Source organism: Pinus tabuliformis, chromosome X, assembly GCF_031772625.1.
Source record: "Pinus tabuliformis cultivar Carrire ecotype Pingquan chromosome X, CPIR1, whole genome shotgun sequence".
NCBI lineage: Eukaryota > Viridiplantae > Streptophyta > Pinopsida > Pinales > Pinaceae > Pinus > Pinus tabuliformis.
In genome coordinates, this window is record NC_142308.1 from 1108409411 (window position 1) to 1108434404 (window position 24994).

The 24994-nt window shown below is 37.8% G+C and overlaps 1 protein-coding gene across 1 annotated transcript in view; it reads left to right on the forward strand.

The window, feature by feature from the left end:
* LOC149143691 (uncharacterized) overlaps positions 1–20752 on the forward strand; it is a 39428-nt gene extending 18676 nt beyond the window's left edge. The window contains exons 7-10 of the mRNA XM_089448248.1: positions 2173–2322; positions 10980–11093; positions 20139–20204; positions 20313–20752. Of these exons, the coding sequence (XP_089304374.1) occupies positions 2173–2322; positions 10980–11093; positions 20139–20204; positions 20313–20423 (441 nt within the window). The 3' untranslated portion in view covers positions 20424–20752. The remainder of the gene's footprint in view (positions 1–2172; positions 2323–10979; positions 11094–20138; positions 20205–20312) is intronic.
* The last annotated feature ends 4242 nt before the right edge of the window (positions 20753–24994 follow it).

The window sequence follows — 24994 nt, forward strand, 5'->3', positions numbered from 1 at the left end:
CCAGTACGGCTTGAAATGCGTTTCAGGGCCGTACGACTCACGTTTCAGCTTTTTACTTGTGTTTTTTTTTTTTAATTTTTTTTTAGGTTATCCTAGTGACTTCTAGTTGCTTCTAGATGCCTGTCTATTATAAAAGTGAATGTTTGCCCTAGTGTTGATATGCAGTTCATTTTTAACATTACCATGAAATGACTCAAGATGTTTGAGAGTGGTTTCGCATTCATTGGATTTCATATGGAGAAAGTAGAATTTTAGATCTCACTCAAAATCCAGCAGACTTATATGTTTTTTAGGATTTCAGGATTGGGGGGATTGCAATGTTTCCATTGGATTTTATCATGTACTAGGGTGTGGAACTTGTATTTAATCAAGAGAACCAAGCCCTCTATGCAGGGGAGACTCCCAATAATCAAGAGCATGTAGGGTACTAGGGTATGAAACTTGTATTTAATCAAGAGCACTAAGGTCGTTTGACTATGTAGGAGGAGACTCTCAATCAAGCACGAGACAAAAAATTAGAAATTTTTCGTGGCTGATTTTGGATATTGCTATTTTCATTATGTGATCATTCATGAGTAAATGCGATGTAAATTTAGAGACTTATAGTTTATGCATTGACAATTGACAATTTTATCATAATGTAATAAATTAGAATGTATCATATATGCTTTATGATTGCACATATTTCTTAAATGTCCTAATATATATATATATATTTGCGTTTCCCCATTTCCAAAATTTGGGGAGATCGCGTTTCGTATCGTTTCCCGTTTTAGAAACTTGTACCCTTTTCCCCGTTTCATGCAACCTAGGGATCAATGTATTTGAATATTTCATTATTGAATTTATTTATTGAATCTCATGGTATGGATGAATAATGAGTATGTCATATTAATGATGTATGTATCAAAATGAATGACGAGGATGGATCAATGTATGTCATTATTTAATTCAATTATGAATTTAAATTTTATGTGTGGATCGAATTTCAATTTTCAATGTATTGGTATCCATATTTACTATTAGTCTATTTAATATTTTGTTTCATTATTGAACAATGAATATGAACTTGAATTATATATATATATATATAAATTAAAAATTATATACCCCGACGTCTCCCGCACCCCAAAATTTTCCCTAAAATTAGAGGCACTCCCACACGTCCCCCCTTGTGCGGCTCCCCGCACCCGCGTCTCCCCGCACCGGGGTCTTGGTGGAACATTGCTCATACATCAATTAAAACAATGTATAAAACTTACACAAAGTAGTTGTTGGGAGCCTAGAGACCATGAGAAAAAATATCCGAAGTTGTTGGAGCCTAGAGACCATGAGAAAAATATCCCGAGAACAGAACGCCCAACTAGATATGTATCCTATTGTATTGCTGGTTGAGAATTTGAGAATTATTTTTTTTGCTATTTTTTAGTTGAAATCTTGTTTGACAGATCATATATTAATGTCTAGATTAATGATTTATTATTTATGATGGCTCAGAGCCTTGTCCTTGGTGCATGCATCGCATTGCAGTTAACTGGTTATCTACTGGATCAGTCAGTGTTTCTGTTTCAAATGGTGGAATGGACCCTGTGCTTGTTTTACAGTCATAGATCTGCTTTAATAAATGAATTGAAATGCCATTTTGCATAATGATTGGAAAGATTCATAAGCAAAAGAATCTATTTAGGGTAGAACATAAAGTATTTGACATACAAACCTCTCAAGTGAAAGTAAAATTGTCAAATCCCTTGACATGTATCTACAGCATTCCTTCTATCACAAAAACAGGTGGTTTCTTTCATATGGAAAACCTGAAACTTCACATTTTAAGTATAACCCAATTATGCTATATTTGTTGTTGATCTTCATGTTTGTAATTTGTCTAGAATTAGTAAACATTTTATAGTGGTTTCAGTGTTCACAAGTGAGTTTCAATACCAAGGAGTTTCACATGCTAGTGGCTGCTATACTTTTGTTCTTAGTGAACTTGCTTGGCAGTCATAGATAGCCCTAGCCATCTTCTATGTTGCTCATTTGAATGCTATATGTTAAATAATACCGATTCTTTTGTTGTGAATTTTATGTAATATTTTTTAATTTACTTCTGTACAATTTGCATTGGGAACTTTGACAAGGATTCTCATTATACAAATTATTGTTTTCTGTGCTTAGGGATTTAGAATTACTGGGCAAAGCACATCGCGCTTGACTTCAAATTGGCAACCTGTGACTCTACATCGGCATTTGGCAGGGAAGTACATGTCCAAGGAACAAAGCCTTGGTATCCAGCTAGCACAACTGAGTCAAGCTGCTTCTGCTGCAGTAAGTAACTTACTTAATTATTAGTATCTTAGTATACTATCCTTTTTCATCCATCTTACTGTATCCAGCATATTCCTTGACATGAGTGGTTTTTGATTTTCCATTTGTTTAGTATATTTGATGCACAATCTTTAGATATCCCTAGTTACCTTATCTTATACATGGATTGTCATTTATAATGGATTAGGCCTTGTTTTTTTGAAAAATCCTCATATTACATTAAAAATCGATAGGCATGTACATCAAGAGTAACATATCCAGATGCAACAGAGAGGCCAAACCAAATTCCCCTGCCTGTACATAAGCAAGGAGGGCAAGCATATCTGTTGAGATTATATGGCTAATCTTCTCTTGTGGCCACGTGCCTACCTTCTACCGGGGTATTGAGGCCCTTAATGGGCCAACTTATTGAGTATACAACCCATTAATTGTATTTTATCCATCTTTGAGTTGGTCGGCCTAGTCACCCTCTTGGGGTAGTGCCTTAACCCTAAAGGATGTGTATATACTATAAATACACATATAAACTATTTGTTTGTATTATTTCATATTCAATTGCTATTTGATAAAAGCCTAAGGGCACTGTTGAAGCTTTCATCCTTCTTGTGCTTTGGTGGTTGATCGCTTAAATGCACTAGATGTTATATTTCCGCTGTTTCTGTTAGGGTTGGATTGGGGTTTGAATTCTTCATAGATCACAAGCTTATGAATTCAACACGGTATCAGAGCTAGTGTAGGTTATTCTTTCTCTATCCAGCATTTTTCAAGTGTTTCAGATCTGAAATTAGGGTTTTTTGGGTCCCCTAGGATTGTTTCAGACCTGAAATTAGGGTTTTGAACTCTCTTTTTTCAGGACAGCAAGCTGCTCTAAGGTTTTTATGCGTATTCTTTCTCAGTGCACCTGTGACATTTTTTTATTTCTTTGTTGTTTGGTGAACTTGATGGATTTGCTATGTTCTGTGCTCTTTTTCAAGCACACATCAGAGTCCTTTTTTCCTTGTTTCAACCAAACTTTGGTGCAGGTCTGCACTGGTACTTGGTATCCATGGAAAATGGCTCTTTTCCCATGGTAAAAGGGGCGAACTTTTGTATATGGTCCAATCGAATGACAACCCTTTTTCATAGTAAAGGTCTAAGGATGTATTTGGAGAAACCACTTCCCACTGTAAATAATGACGGTTATGATCTAATGTGTCTGAAAAAGGTTGAAGCCCTTGAGTTGATTACCCCCTTTGTGGAACCAGACCTTGTTTATCACACAGAGCACTAGAAGTTCCAAACGGATTTAGGATTTCTTCCACACCTTATTTGGCGCTATGAACACCACTGAAGTCAATATATTTGAAACAGAATTTTCTAGTGTCAAGCTGGCGAATTTCTCTACCGTTGATTACATTGATAGATTCAACAACCCGAATATTGACATTTGTACAAGCGGGCACAGGTAAACAAGACACTAGATATATTAGTATTTTTTTTCTAAATAAATGGGGGCATGCTGGATCCACTAGTACATCATCAAGAATCGTCCATGCTAAGCAAGAGAATCTCAACATTTTGGCATCTGAGGGTGCCTTAGCGTGTCCATCAACTGCTAAGATCATGTAAGTGCCCAACACCTTGTTGAATAGGGGCAACACTACATCTGCAAGATCATTATTCTCTTCAGAAGTGTAATATGGCTTGGGAACCATGTGGAGTAGTAGTGGAATGAGATGCCCTTAAGGCCTCAATTACTCAAAACCTCTTGCAAAACCATGTCAAACTCAAGTGAAAGCCACCATTCATTAAAGACCATAACTATAGATGCATCTAAGTGGACAATACTTAAGTGTTAAGGGCTTAATGATATTTCAAATCGGGATCACCTTCAAATATCTAACTAGACCAAGTGCTGTAAAAGTGTTCCCCACCTTTTTAGGGGTGTATAAGTAGTCAACTCTATTAGGTGCTTCCAACCCCTAATGTGAGGTGGCATTTCCAAGGTTATCCCTTCAATCCATAGGTGTTAGTGAGAATAGGTGGCATTGGTGGGAGAAAACTTCATGGGCAAGTGCCATGGTCAAGGGAACAATTAATGAGAGTCCACATCCTGAGGATATAGATGTAATGGATGGAGCAATTGTGGAGGCATGAGTTACCCCTCTCGGCTTGCTTTTCCACCCCTTTGGTGCGCCTTTTACTTATTTTTGACAATGTTTTTATTGGTGCATAGCTCAAGGATCAATGCTTTCTCTATACGATATAGCATTTGTTTTACCGCTTACAATGAGACAACTTCTCGCTCACTACAATTGGGACATGCAAGGGTTCCTTATAATGAGATGGAGCATCAAGTGCTTAGGAACTAGGTGATGGCTAATGAGGGGGGTTAAGCTCATGCTAGCTTTTTCCCACACTCCAACTTTTGTTGCGACCATCCTCATTAGGCTTTGGATCAAGGCATGCCCATCAAGCAGTGTCAAGGCTTGCTTGGGGGCATGTTGGGTCCACAGGTACATCTCAAGAATCCTCCATGCTAAGCAAGAGAATCTCAATGTTCTAGCATCTAAGGGTGTTTTGGGGTGTCCAACAATTGCTAAGACCATGTAAGTGCCCAACACTTCTGCTGAATATAGGGAACACTGCATCTGCATGTTCATCATGCTCTTCGGAATTGTAGTATTGCCTAAGCATTATATGGAGTAAGATTGGAATAGGTTATCAACTACTCAAAACCACTTGGCAAAACCATGTCAAACTTAAGTGAAAGCTGCCATTCATTAGAGACCGTAACCATAAATGCTTCTAAGTTGACCACACTTAAGTGTTAAGGGCATAATGATACTAAATTGGGATCACCTTCAAATATCTAACTAGGCCAAGTCCCATAAAAACATTCCTCACCTTTGTAGGGGTGGCTAAGTAGACAACCCTATTAGGTGCTTCCAGCCCCTAAGGGGAGGTTGCATTTCCAAGGTTAACCCTTCAATCCATAGGTGTTAGTGGGAATAGGTGGCAATGGAGGGGAAAAACTTCATGGCCAAGAGCCATGGTTAGGGGACCAACTAATGAGAGTCCACATCCTGAGTGTATAGATGTAATGGAGGAAGTAATTGTGGAGACATGGATTACCCTTCTTGGCTTGTTTTTTCCACTCTGGTATGCCTTTTACTTATCTTTGATTACGCTTTTTTATAGTGCATAGCTCAAGGATCAAAGCTTGCTCTCTATGATATAGCATTTGTTTTACCCTTTACGATGAGATAGTGTCTTGCTCATCAGGGTTGTGACATGCAAGGGTTCCTTATGATGAGATGGAACAACAAGTGCTCAGGAACTGGGTGATGGTTGATGATGGGGTTAGAGTTCATGCTAGGCTTTTTCCCACGTGCTAACTTTTGACCCATCCATCTTTTTTATTTTAACTTTTCTTTTTCTTTTGTTTTGGCCATCTTATGCTTTTTTATTCTTTTAGCTACATCAACCTCAAGGGAATTTTTTTTTTTTGCCTGACCTAAGGATGTGGATATGAGTGCCAAATCCTAGTGAACCAATGACAATTAACCCAAAAGATGGAGATGATATCAAAGAAAGTGATGTGATATGGAAGATGTTAAGTATGTAAATGATAATGAAAACTCTACTTCAATCCTATGTCACAAGATTCGTCAAACTTTAACCTTGAGGTTCGAATTTTGACGAACCTCAAAAATATTTTGAGATTCGACGAACCTCAAAAATATTTTGAGGTTCGACGAACCTCGTCGAACCTCATAGCCATTGACCAAGTCCATAGATCAAAACTCATAACTTCATGTCACAACTCAAGCTTGTAATTTATCTTTGCAGTTTCCAAGTTTGTGATAGCATATTTTATGTTTATTGATGTTGATTTGTTACTATTTTATCCCATAATTCATTTTAAATTAATGTGTATATATATAGAGGAGCCTAATAGCGAACCTCATCCGAACCTCATCAAAAAATTCGAACTCAAACCGAACCCAATCATTGTTGAACGTGAACCCGAACCCGAACCATGTGACATTGCTTCAATCCAAGTTTCTCAAGTAGTGCCCCTCTTATGACCCTAAGGCCCTAGAGGAGGACCCACTTGACTAGGGTTAAAGATTAGCCCCCCATAGTAAGGTGAGAGAACAAGTTTACAATCAAGATCAGTCAATCATCCAGATCACCCCTTTGTCCATGTCAATATGCCCAAAACATTAAGTAAAAAGCACTCGGTTGCAAAATGGTTAAAGTACCTGTTGAGTGGAAGCCCACCTTCATCCAAGAGGAATGCCATATAGTGAGAGGTGCATGATCGACAAAGACAACGTAGAAAACTTGCATGTAATCATCAATGAGCAAATGTGTAGGGTTACTGGCTGGCTTGCTATCCAAGATAGGAGAAAAATGTTTTTTTTTCTATGGGATTACCATTTGTGGGTAACCGCCCCCCCTCCCATTATCTATCACCTAGTTCCTTACGCACGTGATGCTCCATCTATAAAAGGAACTCTTGTATTGTCTCAACCCTTGAGCGAAAGGGGCAACTCATGCCTCCACAATTTCTCCCTCTGTACATCTATACACTTGGGATGTTGGACCTCCATTATTTGGTTATTTGGCTATGGCACCTTGCCATGAAGTCATTCCCATTCTGCTACCACCATTTTCATAGACTTATGTATTGATGGGCTAACTTGGGACATGTCACTTCCCCTTGAGGGTTGGAAACACCTAATAGGGTTATCCATCTAACCATCCCTAACATAAGGAGTTGATTTGTTTACAGGCCTTGATCTAGTTAGACATTTGAAGGTGATGTTTGTGTGAAGGATTTTTGTGCCCCTAACATTAGGTGTGTTCCACTATCATGCATTTATAGTTATTGTCCCTATAATTGGTGATTTCACTTGATTTTGAGTAAGGTTTTGGTAGGTGGTGTCATCATAGCAATAGAGGCCTCTCTATCATAGCAGTAGAGGCCTCTTGGAGATGATTATTCCATTCAATAGTATTTTAGAGGATGTTTTACCCATTTCGGAGAGTAGATATGACCTTTTTGATGCATCATTGCCCACCCAGAGCAAAGCGTTGGGCTATATGATGGTTCCATATGGTACTTGATACTCTGAGGCCTCCACAGGTGTTGAAACGTTGATCTATTAAGGCTTGGTGTTGGATTTATACATGATGTGCCCATATGGATCCAGTGCATCCCTAGATTGGTCTTGACTCTGTTTGATGGGCATTGCTTGTTCTAGAGCCTTGATGATGATGGTTATCCTTGAGAAGGCAGGGGAGGGTTTACATATCACTATTTGACCCCAATGCTTGAGTATATTGGTGCCACATCATCCTTCTTGCCATTTAGAGGGTGATGTAGGGCACCTTAGTTATGACGTCATGGTTTGGAGGCGTACCCATGGACTTTGAGCTACCCTTTTGGAGTATGGAGCATTCACTGGCCTATATGTCGCTTGCTTGTGGCATTTTGAGCTCCTTTGGAGGATGACATCATAATGGAGGAGGCTTTTCTCCCACACATGTGGGCTCTTTTGGCATTATTTGTTATGTTTTTGAGTTATTATGAGGTTAGCTTGTAACCTCACATTTGTTGAATGCTCAAGTAAGCTTGTAATAGGGATTTTACTTGTATTTTTGTGAAAATAAGGGTTCTAAGCCTCATATAAATAGAGGCTCCCTTTATTTAATTTCATCATCACACATTTTATCACACTTCTCTAGCAAAGAGTACGAACTAGTCCTTGTATGTTATGTGGCAAAGATGTGACTTTTCTTTTGTGCGAATTCTTATGGTCATGGTCCTTTCTATGGGGATGTTTTCCTGGGATTGAAAGGAGTGTTTCTTGGAGAATTTTGTAAGTTTCATGCTTTATATTCTAAATTTTGCATATTGTTTTTGTGTTAGTAGGGTTTCTGTTTTGTGCCATGACTAAATGCTAAATATATGTTGAAATCTTGCTCCATTATATTATGCCAAATTGTACTCTTGAAACCTATAAGGAAACTCTTATTGTGCATTCCTTATGTTTAATTTCTCCCCTCAAAAGGAAAATAGTTGGGGTTTTAAAAGTGGATGCCCTAAGTCATCCCATTTACTCCAAAAGCTTTTCATGGGATTTTAGCCCTAGAAGACTCCGTTAAGCTCATTTAGGATAAGGCACTAATCAATTTTTGTGTTGTTTATCCATAAGATCCTTTTTCTCGTTCCTAGACATCGAGGGTTAGTATCTAGGGTTTTAGGGCACAATTTTGCATAAAGTTGAATTTGTGTTGGATGTTTGTGGCTTATAAATTAGGAATTGCATCAATAAATCACAAAAGCAAAATATAGCATTGTGCACGGTTAAATCCTTTTTTACTGGGGCTGATGCCATCCTAATTTGCTGTTTGTGCATACTTTTCAGCCATAATATTCCATTAGTAACCCTAACCCTAGGTGTTTATTGGATGACCTTTACCCCCTTTTGTTAATTATCCTAGAAAGACTTGTTCTTTGGGTACTATACTATATGTGACATTGTGCACCTTATCATTGCAAATCAATAAAACCCTAACTCATTACAGTGATATTTTTGGTCTAGGAATTGAGTACTTGAATTGTGGCATAGAATATCTAGGTCTTTCTAGGCTTTGTTGATACTCGATCTCATATTATAGACCATCTTATCCATCACCTAGAGCCTTAGTAGTTGATTATCCTTTAGGTGATTTAGGGAAGTCTCCTTGTGGTAAAATACTGCTAAAGAGCAGGAGAAAGGTTGGTGAGGTGACAATGACAACCCTTTCTCTTGCTGCCATAAGGTCTCGTTCTGCCTAGTGGGCCTTTGCACTAGGCTTGCTAGATTTTGCATCAAAAAGTCCCTCTCATTTTTTTGAGGTTTCTTCTGGCCTTCTGTCATTTGACAAGCATATGTAGCCTAGTGACGAGCCCTCTATTTGTGAGCAATGCAGTGTTGTGCCCTCTTTTGATGAGCAGTCCAGTGATGAGCTCTTTTCAATGGAGATCCCTCTTTCTCTAGTGATATACAATTCAATGATGATAAATTCTGCTTGGAGTTGCTGCTAGATGATGACGATGATCCTTCTACTTCACTGTCTCCATCTTTACTTGGTGGTCTAGTGCCACTCTTATCAATGCTATTGATTTTATTTGTAGTGAGAGTCACTCCTATCATGAGCCCCGATTTTAGCTGGATCTCCTCTACCTGGCAAACATGAGGTTTTAGAGTTAATGTTTACTTGTGGCTGTGTGCCTACTTGGTAGTTGAGGCCCTTAATGGGTTGATATTCAACCTTTTTATTGTATTTTATGTATTTGACTAGATCAGCCTAGCCCTCTTGGGATTCATGCTCTAACCTTAAAGGATGTGTATAGATACACATATACACTTATTCGTATCATATCATATTCAATGTGTTATTTAATAAAAGCCTAAAGGGAACTTTGAAATTTGTGCTCTACTTGTGCTTTGGTGGTTGATCTCTTGCTTAAGTGCAGTATGGTATCGGTTTGTCTCTCTTAAGTTCATCATTATAGTGCTATTATATTTTTGTTGTGTTTGTTATGGTTGGATCAGGATTTGTTGGATAAATTCACCATAGATCCACTCACTTATGTATTCAACAATCTCCACCTTGGCTCCAATTGGATGAGAGACTATATCTTTCCCAAAAATGGCTATTCTGGAAGAAGCCTGAATGGCCAAAACTGCTTCGAAGATAGAGGCCTTGATCATATTAAAAGGCAGACTTGACATTTATAAAATTTGCACATACACTAACACAAAAAATTTAGAGAGAGAAGAGATGATATATTAATCATGTGTTACAAATTCATAATGAAGACTTTGAATGGGATGTCTTATGAGTGAGATGTAAGGTGGTGGTAATTTGCCAACCACCATTAGGTAACCAAAATGATATGTGAGTTAATTAAATCTCTTAAGTCACTTTACATTTTTTTCCATGTAACCAAGCACCCCACCTTCCAGTCTGTAGGCAAGGGTAAGATGTTCTTCAAGAATCAGGGCCGTTTAGCAAGGCGCAAAGCCATTACAACAGTATACTCAGTATGAGCTTAACATGTCACAAGTGGGAGTTGAACCTGGGTGGGGAGGATAACAATCATTTCCCCCAATCTTTTCATGTTTAGGTACACTGCATTCATGTACTTATTGCGGCATAATTTCCTGTACAGGCTAAGAGCTTAGTAACTGGAGTCAATTTCAGTTATCATTCTTGAGAATAAATCTCCATTGATATGGGCATTTCCATTTCTAGTGCAGCATAATACTCATTAATCTGATTTTCTGTGTAATTGGAGGACAAAGTTGAAAACATCTGACCTAGCCATCTAGATATATGACTTGTGTTGAAATCTATTGGGTATCCTTTTTGCATCTGTATAACTTTTGCAATATTGTGCCACTGGTATGATCCGGCACCAACATGGAAACTGACTAAATAAACCGAAATGAGATGATCTAGACTCTAGTGCATGAACATGTCAGTAGAGTTAAAATTCTATCTATGACAAAATAACTTGAGGACAGCGAGTAAAACACGAAAGTGCCTTTGTAGATGTTCAGGTGGCCTTTCTTGGGTGCTGTACAAATTTTGACATAAAATCATTTTCTGTGCAGGGTGCAGCTCGTCGTCTTAATTTACGAAGGAAGAATGTAGAGGTGGAGTCAGTTGGAGAAGCAGGCAAACAAGAAACACAGAATGCGGCAGTCAAAAAGTACTTCCGTGTTGAGGTGCATATCATCATTGTTGTTGATATCCCATTTAAGTTTGTTGCATTTGCAATTTGCCACTTAAATATTTGCATACGAGGTTTTTTTTTGTGGTCCTAATTACCTGGTGCTACATGAAATCTATGTGTGTGTGTGTGTATGTATGAATGCGTAACACTAGACAAAAGCATAGTCCCAACTTTCAATGCTTTGTTTTGATTTGCTGCCATCCTTAGTCAATCACTGTTTCTCAGAAAGTAGAAGGCAATGCCTGGCCAGTTGAATTATTCCACATTATTCTGCATATTTGCTTTGATGATTTTCCTACAATTTTTTGTATTGGATATGGTGGGTTGTGTGTATAATTTCTGTCTTTTCCCCAATTCATTTTATTCATGGTTTTCATGCAACTCTTCTATCTACAGGGTAGTAGTAATCTATTGCCCAGGTTTATGTCATAGCATGGCGGATTCACTCAATGAACCTCTTACCTATCACGTGCGTTCGTGGCATATTAAACAATACCCTTAATTTGACTACATATTGGAAAATACCCTTAAAAATCACTTTATTTAACACCCTACCAGTACGAACCCAATACACCTTCCTAATTTAAAAAACCCTTACTTCCACTAGATGTTGTAGGTATCCATTATTTTATTAACATTTTTTATACCTTTTTATATTTTATCATTAATTTTGAGCTCCATTTTTATAACTTCCAATATAAAAACCCTTTTCCCCTTATATATCCCCCAATATATTATGCCATTTTTTCCTCAATAGAAATCCTCCAATATGAACCTACGTGGTATGGTATTGCTCCTCTAGTGAAGCCCCGTCTAATAGTTAGCAGGTTAGCAATTTTATCTTGGGATGGAAAATATGTGGAAGATATTTTACTCAAGAGTCAACACCTGCTTACATCTTGCTTTGAGTTGTGTTATTCTTGTCAGTATGCTGAGGAATGAGATTTAAAAATTAGTCACATGAGAAATATCTTAATTCAGCTTTGGTCCAGAAGCATCCCAGGGAATTAATAAGACTTAGCAACTCTAAGAAAATGCTTTCTTAAATGAAACCAATATTGGTCCAGAATTAAGTTAATTTCATTTATAACTTAGATGAATGAAATCAGTCTGAAACTATCCATAAGATTACTTAGTGACATTGTTTTTATCAGAAACTCTACAACATTTTTTGGAGAAATGTATTACTTATTACTGCGTGGAACACAGTTATATTATTGGACAAACAGTGTTACAACGATGTAACCCAGGAAAACAGGGAGATTCCTGTCCTTGAAAAAACTAGAAATGTGAGCGTATGAGCTTGTTTCCCAACCTCAACCTCTAGCCTAAGAAGGGAGCGTTCCTCATGAAAAACAGCCTGTGCTGATAATTCCATGAAAGCCAATAATTGACTATTGAACTGTGTACCATTTAGATTTGTTAATTTTTTTAATACCCAATTTGTTTTGATTTTCCTAGCAAGTTATTTTATATCCAGAAAATGTTTCATTCAGTAAAATCTTTTTCTGAAAACTTCTGAAAATAAACACGCTGGTATTTTAACTTTAAATAAAATTTGCAGTGGAAAATAAATGGAAAATCAGTTACAAAACACAGCAGAAAATTATGCCCAACAAATTCGCCTTCACTTTCTATTACTTGGCAAATTAGGGCCTCTTTTAACAAGGAAATTGACCTATAGAGAATAGACAGAAAATACAACAAATGGAACCTCGCAACAAGGCCCCCTCAGAAATTCGGCTTGCACCTGTTTTGGTTTTTTTCACAATTCAGCCCACCTGTAGCAACTTGACCTCCTCCCAAGTCTGACCTCCTCCGCCCCCTCAGAAATTTAGCTTGCACCTGTTTTGGTTTTTTTTCACAATTCGGCCCACCTGTAGCAACTTGACCTCCTCCCAAGTCTGGCATAAACCCTCATGGCCTCCCCAAACTCACGGCCTGCCTATTAGAACTTGTACTCCCAAGTCTCAGCTTCCTCCTCTGCACTCAACTTACAATCCTGTGCTTGAAAATTCTTGTAGCTGCGCATTTTTCACCTCTTTAGTTTTGAGTCTCTCACTCACTTGAGAAAATTGCTCTCCCAAGAATAATGTGTTTTCACCTCTCCCTTAGGCTTCTTTTATAATTTCTCGTTAGCTAGATCTCAAACCTTATATCTGCTTAGTGATGGACGGTTAGGGTTAGATCCTAAGCCTATCTTGAGATCAATGATTGAGATCAGTTCTAGATTACTTAAATAATTAAAGTATTTATTCTTTGAAACTTTAGCTCAATAGTCAACATTAATTAATGTACTTTTCTAAGTTGAATATATGAAAGAGATTATAAAAGTCATTATACTCCTCATGAGCAAGAACCTAAAGAGACAATCTAACATCTTTTGCATGCTTGACACTAGCCTATGCAGAAGCACCTATCTGAGCTATTAACATCAATGAGATTTGCAGCTATCCCTAATCATACAAGTGTCCCCTAAGGGAGTACCTTTTAAAGGATAGCAGAGCAGTGAAAAAATAGTTAAATTCAGCCTGAACAAATCCCAAAAAACTTGGAATATGCAGATTGCCGAAAGCTATGCTCAAACATTTCATCCCTACTGCAAAGTGTGCTTGCAACATTTGTAGCACCAACTTTATGAAGGTTGGTCTCAATAGCGAACCCCTTGGTGAAGCATAAGACACGCCTAGATTTTGTACTCAAAAGATGAGTGTCGTAGGATTTGAACCTACGGCATCAGGTTTTGGAGACCTACGTCCTACCGAACTGAACTAAGAGCACTTTCTTTAATATTCGGAGATGAAGGAAAAATGCCTTCGCATCTGATACGATTCAATTATTTGATGTTCCCGTCGAATCGATATCAAATGATCTTTCATTCCTTTCTTTCCATAGAAAAGAAGGGAAAGGTAGGGATGACAGGATTTGAACCTGCGACATTTTGTACCCAAAACAAACACGCTACCAAGCTGTGCTACATCCCTTCTAATCATTAGACAATGTTATTTTAATTTTATTTTATAGAATTCGAAATATGTTTCCCACATTTTTCCACCTTCATTTCTCTTCGGTCTCGTGAGTGAAAAGACTTTATACATGTAAGGTCTATTATCTAGAATATCACTATTAATTATGGTGATGAAACATCTTTTTCCTTTTCTATAAATAGGACCACAGCCCGGATCACATTATATATATATTCATCAGTGCCGAGTTTTCTCTAGGATTCATAACTATTGATACGGTTGAATCACTTACACATTATGATCAATAAGGAGAATTTACAATGCAAGATCGGAGAAGTTTAGGTGTGCAAGAAGTCGCCTAAAGTCTCCTCAAGACACTTGCTCAAGTGTGAGCAAGTTGCTTTTGTAACTTAGCCTAAGTTTTGACTTAGGAAAGCACATAATTATTATGTTGGCTAATTGAGCTAAAGTAAACTTAGGAAAAATGAAATAATTACTTTAATGATTATGTTTTAATCTTAGACCTTGATCTCAAGTGAGGCGAGATCTAATCTTGATTGTCAATCACTTTGGAAATTAGGCTTAGCGATTAGCTCAATGTAAAGTTATAGAAGCAAGGCTAAGGAGAGGAGAAGACACACTATACAACAACACAACATTGAGAGAGACATCTTAGTGAGGAGTGTGATACTCTAGTGTGTCGGGTCTTAGGAAGTGTAGAAGGGGAACATTGGAGATGAGACCAACATGCAATTGAGGAGAAAGCATAGGAACAGGAGGAGAGAGTAGAGTGACTCCTAGTGTAGGGAGAGGACGAGCCAGGTGGGTAGACCAGTTGATTAGGGAGGCTCAAGAGAGAGTTGGAGCTCCCAGTTTCACATTCAGATAGAGTAAACAACCACAAAGATATTCCGAGTATATGGCACTTATAACTGAGGTGATAGACTCAGAGCCTTCTTGTTATAAGGAAGCAACTTCTCAGCAGGTATGGCAAGATGCCATGGTGGAGGAATATTCCTCTATCATGAAGAATGATGTCTAGGAGATTGTGCCAAGACCAGTTGGCAAGTCAGTGGTTGGTTCACATTGGGTGTAGAAGATTAAGCATGTAGTTGATGGGAGTGTGGAGAAGTTTAAGGCTAAATTGATGGCCAAACAGTTCTCTCAGGTCGAAGGGATAGACTATGATGAGACGTTTGCACTAGTGGCTCGATATTCGTCCATTAGGAGTATTCTGGCAATTGCATCACAGATGGGGTGAAAGATCCACCAAATGGACATGAAGACTACCTTCCTTAACAAAGTTGTTGAGGAAGAGATATATGTTGAGCAACTTGAGGGGTTTGAGACTTTCAACAGAGACATGCATGTGTGCAGGCTTAAGAGAGATCTTTATGGGCTCAAGCAGACACCAAAGGGCATGGTATTCCTCGATAGACAACTACCTTCTCAGATTGGGCTTCACAAGAGTGAAGTTGACCCTAACCTATTGAGGGCCAACCTCTCATTCTTGTGTTATATGTTGATGATTTGATATTTATAGGGGACGAAGAGCTCATCTGTGACTGCAAGAGAGATCTTGTATAAGAGTTTGAGATTAAGGATGTAGGTTTTGTGCACTATTTCCTTGGATTGGAGGTTTAGCAGTGTGATGGGGAGATATTCTTGGGATAGGGCAGGTACGCGCATGAGATTCTCAAGAGATTCCACATGCAGGCCCATGACCACATCTCTAGTCACAAACTGGAGGAAGGTGGATACTACTAGAGGTGAATGAGTTGATCCCACACTCTTTCGGCAACTCATAGGATTGTTGATGTATCTAGTGAACACATGACCAAACATTTGCTTCGCCATCAACTAGTGGATCCAATTTCTGGTTGAGCCGACCAGAGTGCATTAGGTTGCTACCAAGCACGTCTTGAGGTATCTTAGGTGCACAACAAGTTATGGGTTGTTGTACATACAGGTTGATGGAGTGAGTCTTGAGGGATTCACAGATGCAGATTGGCCAGGGGGTTTAGTAGACAGGGAGATCACTTAAGGTTGTGCTTTCAATGTTGGTCAACAATTGTTTTCTGATGCAGCAGGAAGCAGAGATCAGTGGCACTGAGCTCAACTAAGGTAGAGTATATGGCTGCCAGTTTGGTAGCTTGCGAGGCTATTTGGTTGAGGAAGCTACTTGTTAGATTGTTCAGTTGGAGATTGGAACTCACGGTCATAAACTGTGATAATTAGAGCTGCATCAAGCTCTCTGAAAATCCAGTGTTTTATGACCGCTCCATGCACATCGAGATTAGGTACCACCATATCAGAGTGTGTTGAGAGGGGTAAAGTCAAACTTTAGTATATACCTACAAAGGAGCAAATAGTAGATATCTTGACCAAGGCATTGGGAAGGGGCAGATTTGTCTACTTCAGAGATAAACTAGGTGTAGACTGTAGTACTCAACACCTTCCTCTCTAAGAGGGAGTGTTAATTGAAGTTAGAGGTGGAGGGGTTCTGCTGAGTTTAGAAGTGCATTAAATTTGGCAGCGGAACTGAACATAGGAAAATTCTAATTTTCCTATTGTCAAAAAGTAAATTGATCTCAGCAGTTCGAGTTTAGTTAATGACTTGAGCTAATGGGCCAGTTTGACTTGAGTTGATGGGCCAGTTTGATTTTATAAAAAGGAAAGGGTGCAAACTTGGCTATCATCATTATACACTAGAGACTTGTGTGTTTTAGCTCAGCAAGAAGAGGTTCCAGTTCAGCGTGCTAGGGTAGAGAGACAGGGGCTGAATAGCATCAACGATTTCTTCAGCAGCGTGCTCACTTTCCAAGGCTGAGTCAGCCTGCGCAAGAGGGCCGAATAGGCTATACGAGTCCATACAGCCGTGTACGCAGAGGCCGAGTTGGTTAGAGAGGTGCATAACAGTGTGTTGAGGGACAGCAAATTGAAGGGGATTTTTTTCCCAGTAGTTGTAACCAATTTTCTGAGATTTTTGCTGTGCAGAATATTAATAAAACATGCAAGTTGGTATGTTTTTCCCAGTTGGGGTTTCTTGGGTAAATTCTGGTGTATTATTTGTTGTGTTCTTGTGTCTTCGTGATCTTATTTTCCGCTGCTCTTGATTGTTAGAATACTCAGCATATTTACTAAAAGCGTTTGGAGTTCAGTTTTGTTTTCTTCATCTCAGAATTTTTATTAACTTAGCAGCTGGGTATTAGAAAACTAACATATTTGCCTAAGTTGAATCACTAATTTGCTCCCCTGGGGGAGGTGTTCCATCATTGAAGTGGTCGTCAATTAGAGGCATGACGTTGAACTACTCATTTGGCGGAGTGGGGTTATTGATCTTCTCATCCAATGAAGGAGCATTGGAAGGAACATTTTGGGAGGAGACTTTGACAGTTATGGAGCCAAATGAAATCATCAATATGGATCCCATCAGTGCCAACTATCTATCCTGTTATTGTAGGAGTACTTGGAGAAGCACTGTTAGAAGTAGAGAGGGGACCAACATCATACTATGAAGGGGAAAGGTCCACTAAGACATGGACATGGTGGGAACCATCTAAAAGAGAACTAACATAATAATTGGAAGAAACATGATCCATGGAAACATGTTGAGGATCATCTGAAGAGTCTTATGCAAGAAGTAACAGGAGAGATGTTGGCAGGCCATGAGTAGGAACTTCATCAAAGGTAGCCTCTGTATATTCAACCATGCTGTGAGTGGTGGGATTATAGAGGCAGTATCCTTGAAAAGCTTCACTGTAACTAACAGGAGCGTAGCAAGATTCTGGAGATGCCGAGATGTTTCTCCTTTTATTAGAAGCATGGGACCATGCACTAGGATTGTTTTTTTTAAATGTAAATTAGATGGTTTGTTTCCATACCATTTCTCATAGAGAGTCATACCTATAACAACACAAGTAGGTGTCCAGTGGATCATATGGGCTGTGCAAACCACTGCATCTCCCCATAACGAGAGCTTCATTTTCTTAGAGTGAAGCATTTAATGAGCCATCTCCATGATAACCCTATTCTTTTATTTTGCTACTCCATTTTGCTGTGGAGTGTAGGGAACCGTTCATTGCTTAGAGATGGTTTGAGAGATGAGGAATATTTGAGAATGAGAAATACTTACAAACATGAGAAATCACTAGAAAGCATCACTAATGTGTTTATTTCCTCCATAAATCTTGAAAAACTTAAACTTCTTGCTTTGATTTTCCACTAGAGATTTGATTCTTTATACTCTCTAGTCACCTCATCCTTGTTTTTAATGCTCTATATCTAATGATTGGGAAGGGTGGAGTCGTATTTATACACCATCCAAGAGGGGTCAGGCACTAGCCACATGTGGGTTTGACTAGGTCCACCTAAGCAAAAAATGCCAAAAATTACAAAATAATAGTGTCACACAAATGTAGGTATGTTTCCATAATAAGTACAATAAGGTCGGCTTGTGGCATCAAGTGAAGATTAAATCCACAAGTTTAAAACTAGAAATTTTGCATTCTTGAGCTCTTTGACAGCTATACCTAATTTGTCCAACTCCAGTGCCCTAGAAAGATAAACTTGCTCATAAATTTCTATCTTCTGGGAAGAAGTTGTTGAACAAGATCCATGGAAGTGTCAAGCAGGTCTGGACCAACTGAAGTGAAGAACCTTTGAAATGTTCCTGAAAAATCTGTCGAATTTGCTTCTCATCCTCTGTAAGGTGCTGTGATCTTGCATAACTAAAATCTGCTATTTTTTGTTTTCTGTTTAGGTGATGGAAACAGTATTTATAAGGTGCATCTTCATTAACCATCAATTACATGTGCCCCCTAGTTCGACCCTCTTCCCTTGTAACTGTGATTTGATGAAGTTCATCAAATGGGTCCACATCCACCTTTTGCCAAGTTTGTTGAATCTGAATCTGAACTTGGTAATTCTTTACCTTTCCTGGTTCTAGCAACTGTCATTCACAAGCCCCTAAGAAACTTGGTTGTGCATTGTATGGCTGCCTCTCAGCATAGAATCCAGCCACTGCCCTATTGGAAAAGACACCAGATGCCAGACCCTTGCAACAGCCCACTGGCACTCTTTCAACTCTTGAAGATAAACATTCAAGTATTGTCACTTTAAATTTAGGGCAAAGCTTTCTATTTCATATTGAATTGATGAGTCAACCAATAGCTTTGAATTACGCCTTAACTATTCTATGGGATACCAACAACCTAGTTGGTTTGTTCCAAGGGAACAGCAGAACTCATCAACCACATTCTTGAAGGAAACAGTTTTATGCTAAAGGAGTTAATGTAGGTCTCAAACCGTACTTCAGGATGTCTGTTTGTGGAACCTTTCTCTTTATCATCGCTTTGATCCATCTGGGCCAAAATCCCTTGAGAAGTCATCTGATATGTTGATTAATTGGTCTGCCTGCACTTGATATATGTTGCAGCCTGCCCTAGTGTTGTGAAAGGAACTGTTTTTCAGGTATGCCTACTGGCACCACGATTAATTGTTTTTCCTTCCTGAGGTTTTTTTTTGCTGTGTAGACAAATGTGTGAAACAGACAAAGCTCCAACTCATGCGCTTGTTGGTGAAATCTTAATTTTTGCAGCCAATAGTCGCTCAGTCATCACAAAAGTGCATCCATTAGTCTTACTAGCATGAGGGGTCTAGGTAGTTTATTTGTGACTTGTGACAGTGGATGACTTAATGAGGATCAACCATTCTTTAAATGGTTAAAGTTCTATTGTCCCAACTGCTAATGACAAGATGAAAATTACTTCCTTTTTAATTCTTTAATGGTCAATGGGTTGATTTTAACTACAAGGTTGCTGTGGTCCACTGTTGCTACAATTTTTTTCCATTATTGAACAATTCGTTCCTGTTGTTATAGAGACCTGTGATTGCATTTGCTCAAATAGGATTCTATTTTTTTGGAAAAAGAGTGCTAGTATTCTGACATTCATGTTAGTTGCAATTTCTATTTGTGGGAACTAGTTTCATGCACTTAGATTGTCTTTTTCTTCTGCTTTTTTGTTTTGTTTTGTTTATAACCATTTCTCTCGTGCACTGATTATATGCAGTTTTCGGAGCATGAACATGGAGAAATGGATGATGATCTTGACTATGGAGCACTTCAACAAGGATTTGTAAGTTTTTGAGGTTATCCTTGTTAGTTTCATTTATCATTTGGATAGCTAAATTTTTGCCCAGTGCAATGGATCCCCATGATTGACAATGGCTTATTCAACTTCCAGGTAACCATTACACCTCTAGGACTGACATGTAATGCTGAATTGGATGCACGCACTTCTGTTGCCTCCTGGATTACTACTGCAATTGATCAGGATGCACCTGCATCTCTCTGACAAAGAAATGAAACCTGGTTGTGTATTGTGTGTCATTATTGACCCGAGTTTGGTGTAGATATTCTGCATATATTCGAGTATAGTCTACTTACTACATAATTTAAACACCTAAAATGGAAACATGGAACCAAGTAAAATCTTCAGGATACCCTGCAATACATATAGGGATCCTTGTAAATAGTTTTTCTCTGCTGCAAAAATTCAGCATGTATTGCATAAAAGTGGTTTTGTAGAAATAGATTTCCAGTATACAATCAATTGTCTTTATACAGCTAAATTATATCAGCATCCGGTTTTTTTAATTTAATATTTTTTGAGAATTTCTGAAAGCTCCGGGAGTGCTCTGGCATGCATTGCCTCTCACTTTTAGATACCATCTGCTTAAATAATTTTAAAGTTGATTGATATTTTGTATGCAATTTTGAGAATTATGATCCATTATTATCATGGTTCTATGAAGTCCAAACTTTAAAATAACACCGCTGAGGTAGTGGTTCAACACTGCTGATGTTGAACAAGTTTATTTTTAACTGCTCTGCTTATTTAAATATAAGGGATATATGTCTGTCAAAATTATGGCAATTTCAACCTCACCTTTATCAATGCAAAGATAGATCCTTTCAGTATTGTTGTTGCTATGGCACGAGTTAATACTTACTTCATCATATACTTGTGATTTAGTAAGAAGGTTGACGGTTGTGGTCATGAAGTTTGTCAGGCAGGTATATTGATGCCAAGAAACCATAGTGTTTGCAGGAAAGATATGGTTGCCTACGTCTTTACAAGTTGTCAAACAGTAGTCTCCACATCAATCACATGAACATTTTTTCCCGTTTGTATAGCATATGCTCTTTGTCTCAGATATGTGTCACGTAACTATTTTGATAAATGACCTAATTATCTTAGTTGAGCTTAAATCTTCTTTCTGGCCTGCATAGACAGTCATAGATATGAAAATTTGAATTCTCTTTTATGAGACTTTAGGCTTGACAATAAAAAGTTGACTTGGAAGCAGCCTTAGTCACTCTGATAATGATTCAATTATATTAAAATGTGCCTTTACTCAAGTGTCCTTGTAGTGACATTTGTCCAACTAATGAAAGAAAATGATTCTATATATAATGGGTAACTCTAGATACTAGCATGTTTTTGAATTAAATATGCTCCATAATGATCAAGAGTGGGTGCTTAACATCTAAACAGTTGTTTGCAAGGAATTCGATATTCTCTGGGGAACCCTAATATTATATTTTGCATTTTTACACAATTTGCTAATCTGAGGAACCCACAAAAAGTGCACGATACAATGATATGATTCCATATCTCGAAAATAGATTAAACCTGGATCACACGATTGACTGTCGTGTTACGATGCAAGAGGAATAATAGTGTTGTACCAATAAATAAAATGAAGTGATGTTGATGGTGTATTTGTTTCTTATGTTTAACTTGGTATCGAAGTCATCATTAGCTTAAAGGTTGGTCCTGCGAGTAGAAATGTTGATCAGATTTATTGGTACCTATATAAAGTATCACGACATACTAAGACTAGAAGATGTGCCATAGTTGTACCTGTGCAACCTTGAGAGTCTTTGTGATATGTTTTGAATGAAATTTGTGCATGTGTATTACTTCAAAATGTTTTTTTCTCGCTGCTCTGTTGCTAAATTTTATGTAAAAGTTTGACCTAGTTCCAATGTGTTTGGCAAATAACTTTGATGATGGGTCTGTGATATCCAATCAATTTAAGTAATCAAGAGTCAACCCAAGATTATTGCTCTCAATGATTGAGAGATCTTAGAAAGTGCCAAGAAAAGCTCGTGTGCTTGGAAAATTTCAGACGTAACTATATGTATTAAGAGTTCTATAAATCAGAATTATTCTATGTGGAAACACCATTATAGAACATTGCAGAAGGGATTTTCTTTCCTTTTCTTAGGGAATAATACATCTGTATGGAGCATCGACTGATTGTTCTCCTTTTTTGTTTCACTTTGCTTCCTTTTTTTTTCACTTTGCTTAGGGATAAACTTTCCTTGCCACTCTCTAGAGAGTGAGTTAATGGAGTTAAATGAATTAAGGGGGCCTTCCCTTCCTTGACCTACATATGCTTTTTTTTTTTCACTTTGCTTAGGGATAAACTTTCCTTGCCACTTTCTAGAGAGTGAGTTAATGGAGTTAAATGAATTAAGAGGGCCTTCCCTTCCTTGACCTACATATGCTGAATAAAGGGATAAACTTTCCTTGAATGCAAGGGATTTATTTCCATGAAGTTGAGAAGATTCAGAAGGTTTTAGAGATCCATAGCTATAGACCCATGGAGTATTCGATTGTTGACAATGACAAACATTGGCTTAAGCCATAACATGTGCAGTAGGCATTGAATGAAGCCCTAAAATGTGCAATAGGGACTTGAATGAAGCCCTAACGTGTACAATAGGCATTGATATAAGCCCTCACATGTACGCCTGATTTATAAAAGGAAAACATAGAAGTGCATTGATACGTTTAATTTTTAAGTGCACACCCTAACATGCATTGACTACGGATAGAAGAAACATTCAAACATGACTCATAAAGACACCATTTTTTGGTACATGCACACAACATATATAATTGCAAATTTCTAGCGAAGTGAGATAGACACACATAATTTATATAATAAAAAAATTGTAGGGTAGAGAGGTCTTTTGAGATGGATTTGAGAACATGACTTACTCGAAGGTTTAAAACTTACAGATGCTTTTGAATTCATTGCTCAAAATGCAAGCAACAAATTGGCATATAAAAAATATTATTGGATAAATTTCAAACTGGAAATGAAAACAATAATTGTGTTTATGGAAAGGCTTAGGAAGTTGCAAGTAGTGAAAAAATAAAATCAACAAATAATTGAATGGTGAAATAAAGATCAAAGGAAAATACGTTAATTCATTGCTCAAAATGCAAGCAACAAATTGGCATATAAAAAATATTATTGGATAAATTTCAAACTGGAAATGAAAACAATAATTGTGTTTATGAAAAGGCTTAGGAAGTTGCAAGTAGTGAAAAAATAAAATCAACAAATAATTGAATGGTGAAATAAAGATCAAAGGAAAATACGTTATGTGTTTAGAATTATGAGAGATTGAAATTTATCTTATGAATCTGAAGAAACCTTGTGAGGAAGTACATAAATTACCATAAAAATTATTCGGCATTGAAGTAAAAAATGCAAATTTTTAATTAAAACAAGGACTTTTAGTTTAAAAATGTGAATCGATCAGAACATGATAAATCATGTAAGCAATAAACAATGCAAGGTCATTGTTGTGACAATTGGTAGAGGCTGGAGTCTATTGGAAATACTGAGAGGAGGTGAATCAATATTTCTCTTCAATTAGTTAATCTTTTTACTTCATTGAGCATTAATTATCATTATCATTAAATCAACAAAAAAATTAGCAACACCATTCAACCATGCACACCAATCAACACAGTAAACAAGATATTTTTAGGTGTAAACCCTTTCGGAGAAAGACCACCAAATGCTTCTTAATAAAGTACTTCAAAATTTACATCAATTAGGAAGCTCCAACTTCCAAGACTTGTAGAAACCATTGAAGGAGGCTCCAACCCCCCTGATTTATAAGTTCCAACATGAAGGATGCTCCAATGCCTTGATTTACTAGCTCCAAGTGGAAGGATGCTCTATGCCCTGGTGTACAAGTTCCAACCTGAAGGAAACTCCAATGCCTTGATTTACCAACTCCAACTATAAGGATGCTTCAACGCCCTGCCCTAGCACCACCCTGCCCCTTGAAGTGCTCTTAGGCTCCAAGCTGAAAGAGACTCCACTCTCTTACCTTGCACCACCCGACCACCCTATTCAACAAGCGGACCACGTTTCACAATTTTCAAATTGGATCCACCTCTCTTCTCTGCTCAATCATAATAACATCAAAATAAATATATAATCTTACTGCCACATAAATATTCTTACTATTAACAACATAAACAAAATCAGCTCTCCCTAATAATATCAAACCCTAGCATAATGATCTCATCACCCGCATGACAAACTCTGTCATCCTCAACCTAATAATATCAAACCCTAGCATGATGATCTCATCATCTACATGACAAACTCTGTCATCCTCAACACATCAACCACACGAACCTCTGAATATAAACAACAAATCGTATCTCAATAGTTCTGCTCAAGTCACATGTGCCTATGTCAAACCCTCACAAACCCTAGCTCAACATATGGATCAATAGCAAACCATGGCAATTTTTGCTCAACATCTCAATAACAATCGGTAACCATTCTAACTTCTGTTATACTGTAAAACCTTTAGTATTTCTCAGCAACATCATCATATATACATCTCTCTTGCTTACACAATACTCTTCACCGACAAAATCTTAACAATACAGTGAACAATAGTAGGTAAATTAGCCACCACATTTGTGTCTCAACAAACAAAGACATGCTTCATTACAACGATAAGGCGGTTCACAAGATTATAGAAGCAATGCAAGTGTCTCTGCAACTTGGTAAACTTAGCAACACAATGTGACAATGA